Source organism: Pelophylax lessonae (assembly GCF_965119305.1).
Source record: "Pelophylax lessonae genome assembly, chromosome: 6".
NCBI classification, from domain to species: Eukaryota; Metazoa; Chordata; class Amphibia; order Anura; family Ranidae; genus Pelophylax; species Pelophylax lessonae.
Window position 1 is genome coordinate 255,298,539 of NC_138773.1, and position 12,309 is coordinate 255,310,847.

General features: G+C 43.5%; 1 protein-coding gene across 3 annotated transcripts; it reads right to left on the reverse strand.

The window, feature by feature from the left end:
• Positions 1-1,151: 1,151 nt before the first annotated feature.
• Positions 1,152-12,231, reverse strand: PHOSPHO2 (phosphatase, orphan 2). Of its 3 annotated transcripts, XM_082261352.1 has the most exons (3): positions 12,126-12,212; positions 11,734-11,964; positions 1,153-2,192 (listed from the first exon to the last, which is right to left on the reverse strand). In XM_082261352.1, exon 3 carries the CDS (start codon positions 2,158-2,160, stop codon positions 1,444-1,446), a length of 717 nt encoding a protein of 238 aa, XP_082117478.1. In that variant the 5' UTR covers positions 2,161-2,192; positions 11,734-11,964; positions 12,126-12,212; the 3' UTR covers positions 1,153-1,443. The 3 variants fall into 3 exon arrangements, with proteins under 3 accessions (XP_082117476.1, XP_082117478.1, XP_082117477.1); XM_082261350.1 differs by lacking the exon at positions 11,734-11,964 and having other exon boundaries at positions 1,152-2,192; positions 12,126-12,231; XM_082261351.1 differs by lacking the exon at positions 12,126-12,212 and having other exon boundaries at positions 11,734-12,028.
• Between the last annotated feature and the right edge of the window lie 78 nt (positions 12,232-12,309).

Consider the following 12,309-nt stretch of genomic DNA (forward strand, 5'->3'; position numbering starts at 1 on the left):
ACTCACACAGGCTCCTCCCCTGTACTAAATTTTCCTACCCATTTCAGCCCTTTGGGTGTACTATGTACGTCCAAAGAGTGAACCTTTAATCACAATCTAATGGCTGCAGTAGCACAGCCGGCAGAGCTGCCCATATCCTTCCCAAGAGGAGATGAGAGGGAAGTTTTTGCAGGCTTCATCTCCCTGTCCACTTACCTTTGCTTAAAAAGGTAAGTGGACAGGGAGTATGGTTATTATTATTTTTTAAATTATTTAAAAAAATAATAATAATTTTTTTTTTTTTCAATTATTGAAAAATATATACATATATAATTTTTTATCATCTCCCTGCCATGCCACAGCCACACAGCCGAAAGACCCCTTTCACAAGGACTGTCTGATCAGGTCCGCCTGTCAGTTTCTCAGGCAGACCTGATCAGACCCTTCAGTCTCCTCTATGGAGCGGTAATCTGCCGCCATCTGATCCTGTCCGCCAAAAACAGACGGATAGTGGTTCTATTTTCTATCCATTCCGTGGATCGGATCAGATGGCATCGGATGGAAACAGACAGACGGTCTGTTTCCATCCGATTGCCCTATAGGAGGAGAGCGGGGTTCTAGTCGTATTTATGTGTAAATTTAGTATCAGTTTTTTTTTTAAAGTTTGATTGTTAGTTAAAAAAAAAAAAAAAAAAAAAACTGGCTCCTAACTTTTTTAGCTGGCTCCTAGATTTCAGGCAAATTTTGTCAAGCCCTGCTCTAACTTTACTGTACATTGAGCTTCTCACAGTGATAGAAGCAATAGAAGCTGCAACAAATCAAATAGAGCCCATCTCATTTCCTGGATGGAAAACCTCCAGCATTACCGAGGCTGTTCTTTTTGCAAGTGCAGTTTTCCTACAAATGTCCTCTCCACCAGCCTGACATCAAGGCGTTTTGGATATTTGTAGAACTCCTGCCAGGAGCCACTCCTTTCATCTGGGTTGAGGGTTCTTGAGAGCATCACTGAGGCATGGTGCTGTGATTCACTAAGTTCAGCACCCTGCTGCGACCTCCCACCAGCCATAATTTGCTTGCAATTATAAGAGAAAACACAGAGACCCAGTGATGAGGTCATTGGATCTAAATAAGATATGACGTGACAACAGGTTTTATTGCAATATTTATTTAGTATGTTGATGAGGGGAAGAAGAACCAGAGAAGGAAAAATATAAGCATATTAAACTTCTGCTTTAAGTCGTGCTGAGCTGCAAATTTTTTTCCTGTTCCCAGCAGTCTCATGAAACAGGTGCAAGTAGTCCCCTGACATCTGTTTAATCGGATGCCTTAGTTGCTTGTTGCCAGCCAATCACAAGAGACGTTAGATGATTGTCTGCTTCATTAAAGGCAAAACTTGAAATCAAGAGAAACTGTTTAACATATTTAGCAAGTGCGTAAAATAATTAAAAATGTTATTGTTAAGTTTTACTCCTCCAACAATCGTTTCAGATGAGCCAATATTTCATTGCCTGTAGACCATACGCTTATGGATGAATCAATTAATTCGATCTCCTTAGCAATATGCTTCTGCAGTGAATAACCTTCCCGCGGCATGGCAATATCGCCCTTCTTCAGGAAAGTTACCGGGCAAAGGTCATTGCTGCCGTCACCAATATACACTATTTTAGAATACCGAGCCCCTTTGGTGGTCTGCTTGGCTATGAATTCTTCTAATACCTTTCTCTTGCATAGGTTCTTAGGGCAGGATGCGCAGTGATGGACGTGAAAATTTTGGACGGTGAGGTTTCCAAACCGATCAAAGGCTGCAGGGTTGGTAAACACTTGATCGAAAACATTGTGAACGTTTGCGTGCGTCAGAATCCAGTCAATAAAGATGGTATTGGAGTCAGAGATGATGATACAATCAAAGCGATCCTTGTTCTGGCCAATGAAATGGAGAAGCTCAGTCATGCCTGGTGTATATGGTATGGCGATCATGATTCTTTTCATGTCGTCCTCTCGTATTCCCTTTTCTCCAAGGTAGGTGAAAATCCTGCCCATATACTCTGTCCATTTTCCCTTCTCATAAGAATTTTGCAGCACGTTCGGGAGGGTTTTATCTGGGGCGCACTGGACAATCCATGTGTCGCTGTTATCATTAACAATTGTGTGGTCAAAATCAAAAACTAGCAGTGTCTTCATCTCTGCGACTGGGCTGATGTCTTTGGGTTGGCCTGCAGAAAAAAAAAAAACAAAAAAAAACACAAAGTAAACATGTTGTTGAATGGTTATTACATGGTCTGTTATACCAGGTCTAGAGTAAAATGGGCATTACATGCCAAGCGGATTCTTTCACTAGTCAATACCAGTAGAGACGAGATTGGGTTTGGTCTGGATTCGAAAGTAAGCCCAGTTACACGCGTATGAAAGTGCAGCCGGTTAAGTAGGACCGGTGTTCTATCGAATAGTGCTGATCGTCAGATAATGCCGCCAACGATCTGCGCATGCGCAGTACATCACCTCACTTCAGCCGATATCCCGAACAGCTGGCATGTCAACACTGCGCATGTGCAGATCGTCAGAGGCATTTTCCGACGATCAGCAAAGCGCACAGGGAGAATGTAATCATCAGATTCTGCCTGGGGTCAAATCCACCCTTCAACACATCTAAATCCACCCTGCAACACACCCAAAACCGCCTGTCATGTGATCGATCAATTATTGCATATTAGCAGAGAGCCAGGCAGAATCTGACTATAACATTCTCCCTCTGCGCTTTGGTGATCATCGGATAATGCCTCCGGTGATCTGCGCATGTGCCATGCCAGCTGTTCGGGCTAGCAGCTGGAGTGACGTTACATACTGCGCATTCACAGATCGTCAGAGGCATTATCCAATGATCTGCACTATTTGATAGAACACTGGCATAACCAGCTTCTGTCGAATGGTTATGATGGAAAACCAGCATTGAATTAGAGCTTGGATATGGCCACTGGTGGTCTTCTGACTATCTTACACTGTCTGGCTAAGATAGAAGTGGCAGATGAGTGTGCAGCTGGCCATACATCAGTTAAATTTCATTCTAGATTATGGCTTTGGGAATGTCAGATCAATTTTAGTGGGGGTTAAACCGGTTTGCTTCCTCTTCATACTCACTCTGTCACTATCAGATTTGTTTTCTGTATTCTGCAAAAAAACCCAAAACTGGTTGAATCTGCTGCTCTCTATCTCCCCCTTCTTTCCATGTTCCAAATTCAGGTAGGGATTTTGCAGCTGTGGTGGCGACTCGGCACATGCTCAGTTTTCAGTGAGTTTCTATGCTGAGCATTTCCTCCCTATCACATCTAAACAGCCCATGTGACTATAGAGTCACACATGTGGGTGTTTACACAGTGGTAAATGACAGCCCACCCACTCTCTCATCCTCCATGCCCACTAATCAGCTAAACACAATGGGGGTGGGATATTACATGTAGATTAATGGTGGCTTCACCTCCCTCATATTCTAAGACACAGGCTGAAGGGGCTTGACACAGCCTGCGACTGGCAGAAATCTGCCCACACCGTGTTATTTTCACAAAATAATAGAAATTTGATTTCAAATATATATTTGTATGCCAACAGTTTATTGATATTATTTATTTATTTTTAATCTGTATTCCAAAGGCTGTTTTTTTATTTTAAACATGTGACCAGCAGCAGATGACTAGAAGCTCCTCCTGCTTATGTTTCCCTGCAGACAGGCTGGGAAAGAGCTGGGTCATGTGACAGCTGTATATCTATTCAGAAAAAGATACTTATGGTACCTTGCTACAGGTGTAGGAGATTTACTCACCTCATGAAGCCTGAATGAAAAACTCACATCATCCCATCTTGCCTTTTCGCCAGGATGTTGCCAAAACATGCCCAGCTGTTACTGTTCATATTCACCATCACAGGAGTGAGCTCTCAAACACTGAGCTCAGACCTACTGTGTCAGGGGATAGAAAGCTCATGGGGGGTAGGGGGTTGAATTTAAAGAAAGAGCTCACTCTTGTGATGGTGGAGGTAAACAGTAACAGCTGGGCATGTCTTAGGAATGTCCTACCAACAAGACAGAACAGGATGATGCCACCTTAGGGAGTTTTTCAGTCAGGCTACAGGAAGTACATAAATGACCTACATCTATACTAAGGGCAATATTCAAAGCTGCACTTTTTTTTTTATCTACAGATTTTTTATCTACTAAGCCTCTAAAGAGGAGGTCCGCCCCGTCAAAAGAAAACAAAAAAAGAAAAAATGAAATGTCTGCAGCTACAAATACTGTAGCTGCTGACTTTTACTATTAGGACACTTAGCTTTCCAGGGATCCAGCGGTGTCCTCACCTGAGCCGATTCTTGAACTGGTTCTTGGGTGTTGACGCGGCCATCTTGCCTAAGGGAAACTGTCCGTGAAGCCTTGTGGCTTCACGGCCGGTTTCCTACTGTGTATGCACGAGTCGTGCTGCACTTTGTAAATGGGTCGGCTTCAGGGGGAAGGAGGGGGGCCGAACTTGGCTCACGGTGAACTGGGCTGGAAGTGGGTACCTGTCAAAACCAGGTAGCAGCTGCCCCCCAAAAGGTGCCAAAATGTGGCAGCGCCTTTTGGGTTGAGCTCCGCTTTAAGGGCTTTTGAATAAAACCAGTTGATTCAATGATGTCCTTTGACGATTGGGAGGCGGGCGAAACGCGTTGACGTAATTTCCGGTTTAACTACTCATGTCACTTCCTGTCTCTCTGTGGAAAGCATGAGAGACGGCGTTACAGGAAGCTCATTGTAATCACCTCAATGCAATCTTTTATCTTCTGTTTTGTGAGTATTCCTGCTACCTGCATTGCTAAAATGGAGTTTTAACAATTCTTCACTATGGGTCTTTTTATTTATTTGGGTTGAGCCTATTAAGGAATATCTACTTTCAAGTGAAGTGAGCGGTGATTGCTGGAGGGTACCCAGATTTTATATCCAGGACTCCTTACTACCCTTTAAAGGCCACTTTTGACCCAGAGAGGGTCTTCTTTTCTGGTGAGTAGGGTTGCAAGGAGGGGAGTGTGGCACCTTTCACTAATAAGGAAAGCAGTATAGCACTTTGGCACTTTTTTAGACATTAATATGGACTGTTTAATATTTGAATCCACTTGAGTTTTTTGGCACTTTATATATTAATCTATATTCTTTCTAGCACTTTTTTGCATTTAGCACTTTTTTTCACAGCACTTCTAGCACTTTGTATTGTAATATCTATGAATTGTCAATATATTCAGACCACAGGAGAAAACCATGGATGAGCACACACAGCAAATGTAAACCTCCCAATTTTTTGGGTAAGGTTTCCCCCTGTTGGGACAAACATCGATTACTCCCTAGCCTTATTGTCTATCCATTATAGGATCCATCTAGAAACCTTGAAAAAGCTAACTACTAAATAAATATCCTCCGGATTATACATACTGCCAGTGTGTGTATCCAATTATCCATCCATTACCTCCCGTGGCCCATCTTTTATCACTTTTTAGTGTTTCTGGATATCTGTATAGAACCAAACAACGTGATATTTAGCCAAGGAGTACCTCTATGACCATCTCCGCTGCAGCTACACGCCCCTGAGGAAGCAACGGCGAAACATGTTGGGCACCGTTTTGTGGATAGAAACCGGTGGTTCATCCGGTCTAGTCATTTAGAGCTACCTATGACATAATATATCTATGGTTTTTAGAATATTCTTATCCAGTATTTTTGTATATCTTGTCTTTTTTCTTTAAATGTTGATTTTATTCCTATTTAAATAAAATTTGAATAGATTTATAGTTGATTGATCATTACTGACATCCATTTGGTACCCTTAAAGTCCCCCATTTTTCTTCTAAGCCCTCCTTGGCCACTATGGTGGCTGCTCGGGATAACCTGAGTAACACTCTTAATTGTCAATATTGTCTAATATTGTATGAATTTAAATTGTTTTGATACTTACATTTATATATATTAATCCTAAGCAATTATCGCATTCAGCACTTTATAGCAATTACTACAGTAATTTTTCTAGCACTTTAATTTTTAGCACTTTGTATTGAATTGTTCAGACTATTCATGAGTTTTGAAGTTTGAGCAAGCGCTGTGATTATTTACCTTTTGTTAGTCAATTTCCTCATTGGGTGAACAGCAGCTGCTTATTGCAATTTTATATATTTACTTAGAGCAGGTTTTTATATTACCAAGAAGGAATCTAACTGTATATGGGCAGGGCACATAAATAAACATTAGCCCCTGACCTAGTAATCTATACCTAAAGCAGATCAAAGTACCCGAAGTGGGCTGTAAACCTTCAATGACAACCGAACACGTAGGAGAGGCATGCTGCATGGAATCATAGCTCTGACTAATAAACACAATATACACTAAAGTCACTGGCGGAGATTCTACAGCTACAACTTCTAATGCTAAAGCCAAGTTTTCAGTATGAAAATGCAGAACGCATGCACCACAAGTAAATACATTTACAGCTGCCCAAAGGAATTCATAATGGATCAGACTTTTTATTGACACGTTGCCATAACAATATTACATTGGCAATAATAATCATGTTGTCTCAGCGAGAACAGCGATAAGAGTAATGACGTTCTTTATTATTACCCAGCCATGGGTAATAATACTTTACTCATACTGACTAGCATTAGATTAGACTTAAAGTGGTTGTAAGCCTTAGACATGAAATATAAAACAAGTATATCCCTCTATAATGTGTTCTTGTCCCAATTAGGAGCACTAAGTGTAATTTCTCTCTGATGCTTCGTTCCTCTGCGATCAGCATTAATCACTTCTGACACGTTTTCCCGACACCAAGAGAAAAATGGTGACAGGGGAGGGACCTCCAGCTAATTGTCATCCTGAGCTCTGTTCCTGTGTGCTGTGTGGAGAGGGGTGTGTCCCTTCCCTCCAATCAGCTCTCAGAGCTATTCTCACCGAGTGTAGCTTCAGCTCTCCGCCCCCTTTTTCTGAACTCTCAGACAAGCTTGAAAATTCTGGACTTTGAACAGATTTAGGGAAGAGAGCAGATAAACAGGTACAACGTATGTAGGAGGAGTGGTTTCATCTGTGTATCACCTGAGGCCAGTCACTTCACTGGGTATAAAAAAGTAGAACAGGCTGCATTTTTCCAGCACTGGACTGTACTGGAATGCTGTAAAAAGCATCAAAAACTCAATGGAATGCACCAGAATGAACCTAAACCCACCTAACACACTGGAACCTTATTTAAGATTAAGAAAAAAAAAAAAAGAGGGGAAAAAATGTACTGGACTACATCAAAAAAGCACTGGAATTACTCAAAAATGCACATGCAGAAAAGCATCAGGAACACACCGGACTGTGTTTCTATGGTGTGAACTGGCCCTAACACTTTTTTAGTGGACTAAAACCAAAACAATTAAAATGACTAAGATATGACTAAAACTAAATTGGCACTTTAGTCAAAAGACTAGGACTAAAACTAAATAGAAATTGAATGACAATATATATCACAACGGCTAAATCTGTGTCTGTAGTACATGATCAAATCTTAATACCATAAATAATTACATATTATTAGATTTTTACTTCAGGAGCATATAATGAGTTTGGAAATTCTAGAGAAATGCTTAAAGGGATTGTAAAGTCTCGTATTTTTTTCAATATAAATAACAAACATGTTATATTTACCTCCTCTGTGCAGTCGGTTTTGCACAGAGCAGCCTGGATCCTCCCCTTCTTGGGTCCCTCTTCAGTGCTCTTGGCCCCTCCCTCCTGTTGAGTGCCCCCACAACAAGCAGCTTGCTATGGGTGCACCTGAGCCGAGTCACAGCTCCCTGTGCCCATTCAAACACGGAGCTGTGGTTAAGCTCCGCCCCTCTCCTCATTGGTTAACTGACTTTGATTGGCAGCAGCGGGAGCCAATGAGGAGGGGAGTGCTGGACGGCTGAGAAAGTCATGGACATCACTGGATAGAGAGGGGGCTCAGGTAAGCATTAAAAGGGGGGGGGGTGCTGCTGCTCACAGAAGGTCTTTTTAACTTAACCACTTGCCGACTGCCTAACGCCGATCTACGTCGGCAGTCAGCCCCTCACAGGCAAAGTGACGTAGGGCTACGTCACTAGCTTGTGAGGGTCTAGGGAGCGAGCGCGCGCCCCCGGAGGCGCGCTCCCGCGTGGTCACGGACCCCCCCCCCCCCCCGTGCGTGTGACCAGCGGACCCGATGTCCGCCGGTCACTCGGCGATCGGCGGGGGAGAGGGAGAATGTCAGGCAGCTTGTGTAAACAAGCCACCTGTCATTCTCCTCGCTGTAAAGACACTGATCACATGGATCTACTATGTAGATCCGTTGATCAGTGTCCTTACAGCTCAAGCCACAGCCAATCACAGTAGAAAGCACGCCCCTAGGGATACACACAGCCCCTCCCTCCCAAATAAAGTTAACCCCTTCACAACCAGTGTATTTTTACAGTAACAGTGCATATGTATAGCACTGATTACTGTAGAAATGTCACTGGTAACCCCAAAAGTGTCACAAATGTCAGTCAAGGGTCCGATCTGTCCGCCCCAATGTCGCAGTACCCCAAAAAAAAAAAAAAAAAAAAAAAAAAAATCGCAGATCGCCGCCATTACGCGTTAAAAAAAAAAAACAACAAAAATCTTTCCCTTTGTTAGTAAACGCGATAACTTTTGCGCAAACCAAAATACGCTTTTTGCGATCTTTTTTACCAAACATATGTAGCATAAAACAAATTGGCCGAAAATTTTAAAAAATTTTGATTTTCACTTTTTTTTGGGGGGGAATTTCATATAAAAAAATGTGAAAAATATTGTTATTTTTGCAAAATTGACGCTCTTTTTTTGTTTATAGCGCGTGATCCAAAAAAAAAAAAATCGCACAGGTGATCAAATACCACCAAAAGAAAGCTCTGTTTGTGGGAAAAAAAGGACGTCAAATTTGTTTAGGTACAGCGTCGCACGACCGCGCAATTGTCCGTTAAAGTCACGCAGTGCCGAATAGCAAAATACCCCCTGGTCAGGAAGGGGGTAAAATCTTCCGGGGCTTAAGTGGTTAATGCATTAAGATAAAAAACCTTCTGACTTTACAACCCTTTTGCAATTTTGCATTACAATTTACCTAAATTCATTTGATTTTAGTCAACTAAAATAGGCCTAAAACAATTCAGATGACTAAAATTCCACTTAAAAGTAAAATGGTGTTTTAGTCTAAAGACTATGACTAAAACTAAATAGAAATTTAAAATTAACACTAATTTGAACAACATTTGCCAAGTAATTAAATACGCTGAGAATTTTCGTACGAATGTGCATTAGGAAATCTACTGGTTTATGGTCAGCTTTAGGTGGTCTCTACTCCACTAGAGGAGTATTGGGGACACCTTTGGACAGCAGCATTGTCCGTCTGCGGAGAGGGAAGTGTTGGCCAAGGAGATTTAGCTCACGTTCACATTGGTCCAGTTTGACATGTCAAATCGCAGCCAATTGTGGGCAATGACACCGTCAGAATTGGTGCAACGCCGACTTTGCGGTGCCGCACCCATTACCAAAAGTAGTTTCTGTACTACTTTTAGCAATTTGGGGGTGGGGGCGCAATTTCCATAGAGACGTCTGTACAGGAAAAAAAACACTGATGATGTCTGTGAAATCGCCCCTGGAGTCGGACTTAAATGCCGGTGTTCTATCAGAATACCGCTACCTATCAGATTCTGCAACCGGAAGGGACGTTCGGATGAGAACACCTTACTGCGCATGCGCCATGCATTGCAACATGGCCGCTGTGAGTTCTAATAGGTTTCCTAATGTGACAGAACACGAAGCAGAGGCGGCCATCTTCTTCCACCCACACAAGTCTTGAATTTTACATTTATTTTAGCAGTAAACTCACCTTTTGTACTGAAATCAAATATTTCACCGCGACCCAGTAATCAGTTTGTCGCTGAGCAGTGCGAGGTGTACCAAGATGGCCGCCGCCACCTTCTACTTGCAGGTTTCTCGCTATACTTACTAGAATACAATAATAATACAAATGTAATACTGTGATTCAGTATATAAGGTGAGTTTACTGCTATAATAAATGTAAAATTCAAGACTTGGGTGTAAGAAGATGTCCTCCTCTGCTTCGTGTTCTGTCACATTAGGAAACTTATCGAAATGCATAGCGGCCATGTTGGAAAGCATGGCGCATGCGCAGTAAGGTGTTCTCATCCGAACGTCACTTCTGGTTGCAGAATCCGATAGGTAGCGGTATTCTGATAGAACATTGGTTTCCAAAAACGTAAAAGTTCAGCTGAACACGCAATAGTTCAAAACGGCTCAGTGTGAACCTGGGATTAGATGGACTTGATTAAATTGAAGTTGAATTCCGCTAACACTGATCTCCCATGGTCATAGCTGATCTCCCCCATGGTCATAGCTGATCTCCCCCATGGTCATAGCTGATCTCCCCCATGGTCATAGCTGATCTCCCCCATGGTCATAGCTGATCTCCCCCATGGTCATAGCTGATCTCCCCCATGGTCATAGCTGATCTCCCCCATGGTCATAGCTGATCTCCCCCATGGTCATAGCTGATCTCCCCCATGGTCATAGCTGATCTCCCCCATGGTCATAGCTGATCCCCCATGGTCATAGCTGATCCCCCATGGTCATAGCTGATCCCCCATGGTCATAGCTGATCCCCCATGGTCATAGCTGATCCCCCATGGTCATAGCTGATCTCCCCCATGGTCATAGCTGGACCCCCATGGTCATAGCTGATCCCCCATGGTCATAGCTGATCCCCCATGGTCATAGCTGATCTCCCATGGTCATAGCTGGTCTCCCATGGTCATAGCTGATCCCCCATGGTCATAGCTGGTCCCCCATGGTCATAGCCGATCTCCCATGGTCATAGCGGATCCCCCATGGTCATAGCGGATCCCCCATGGTCATAGCGGATCCCCCATGGTCATAGCGGATCCCCCATGGTCATAGCGGATCCCCCATGGTCATAGCGGATCTCCCATGGTCATAGCTGATCTCCCATCCTCTGGAATTCATTACCCCAATCTGTCCTATGATCTCCTACTCGGTCTACTTTTAGGCGATCCCTGAAAACTCATCTCTCCATGGAGGCCTATCCTGACTTTGCCTAACAACCAAATCTTCTACTTCTCTCATCAGTTCATCCCTCCCAGTTACTACCTTCTCTTTCACCAGCCCCTCCCTATTAGATTGTAAGCTCACAGGAGCAAGGCCCTGCTAACCCTCTTGCATTGAATTGTATTGTCTCCCTTTATATTGTAAAGCGCTGAGCAAACTGTTGGCTCTATATAAATTCTGTTTAAAAAATACTAATCCTCCAGTCTCCCTACTGCTAGACTGCCCCTGCAGCTAATGCACCCCCATGCAGGGGCAGTCTGGGGTCCTGATGTAATCAAAAGCCCAGCACTGGATGGGAGGACACTGAAAGACAGACCATTGCCTGGTCATGGGGGAGCGCTGTCTGCCGGGATGGCGGAGGATCAGGTAAGTAATACAGTTTCTCCTCTCCTGTGGACAAATAGAGCTATTAACCCCTGACATGCAGGCACAGCCCCATGCTAGGGGTTTGTTCCTCCCGGGTCCCTCTTCCCGGACATCTATGGAAAGATTATCTGACAGTATAATGGAGGATGCACCCTACTGATCAGGATGATGATGGATTATCTATTGAATCATCAGGTGTGCAGATTACAGAGGATTCTGGCACTCACCCAGATGAGATGATCAGGCAGAGCTCAGAGTAATGCGGATCTCACCCTCTCCTCCTCCTCCTCTATCTCTCATCCGTTGGCTCCTTGGCAGGGACACTGGACTGTATTTGCCAACTCTGGTAATAATCCCCTCTGTATCTCTCCTAGGCTGACACTCCAGTCACAGCTCTCTAATCATCCTCAGGGCAAAGGTAACTACATGACGTCAGTAAAGCCCGTCCGCCATCTTTACTGTGGGCAAAGTCCCAAAACAAAAGTCATTCTCACACGATACCAGATCAACTAAATCATCGCCCCGCCATAACGAATGCGACATTATTCAACAAGATTATGTTGTTAGCTATAGATTTAGTGGTGTGTAACAAGTATCCCTCCCCCAGCCATCGTCTTACTAATGATCCTTATCTCTCTTCGCTCTTCCATTGTGATATCTACACTGCATGTCTCATTCAATTCACTGCACCGCCCACCTTCCTTCGCCGTCCGGTTGTCACGTGGTATCATAGACGTACTTCCTCCCATTTCCGGCTTGGTCACTAAGCGACGTAGACTCGTCTGTTGCTAGGCAACAAGGTG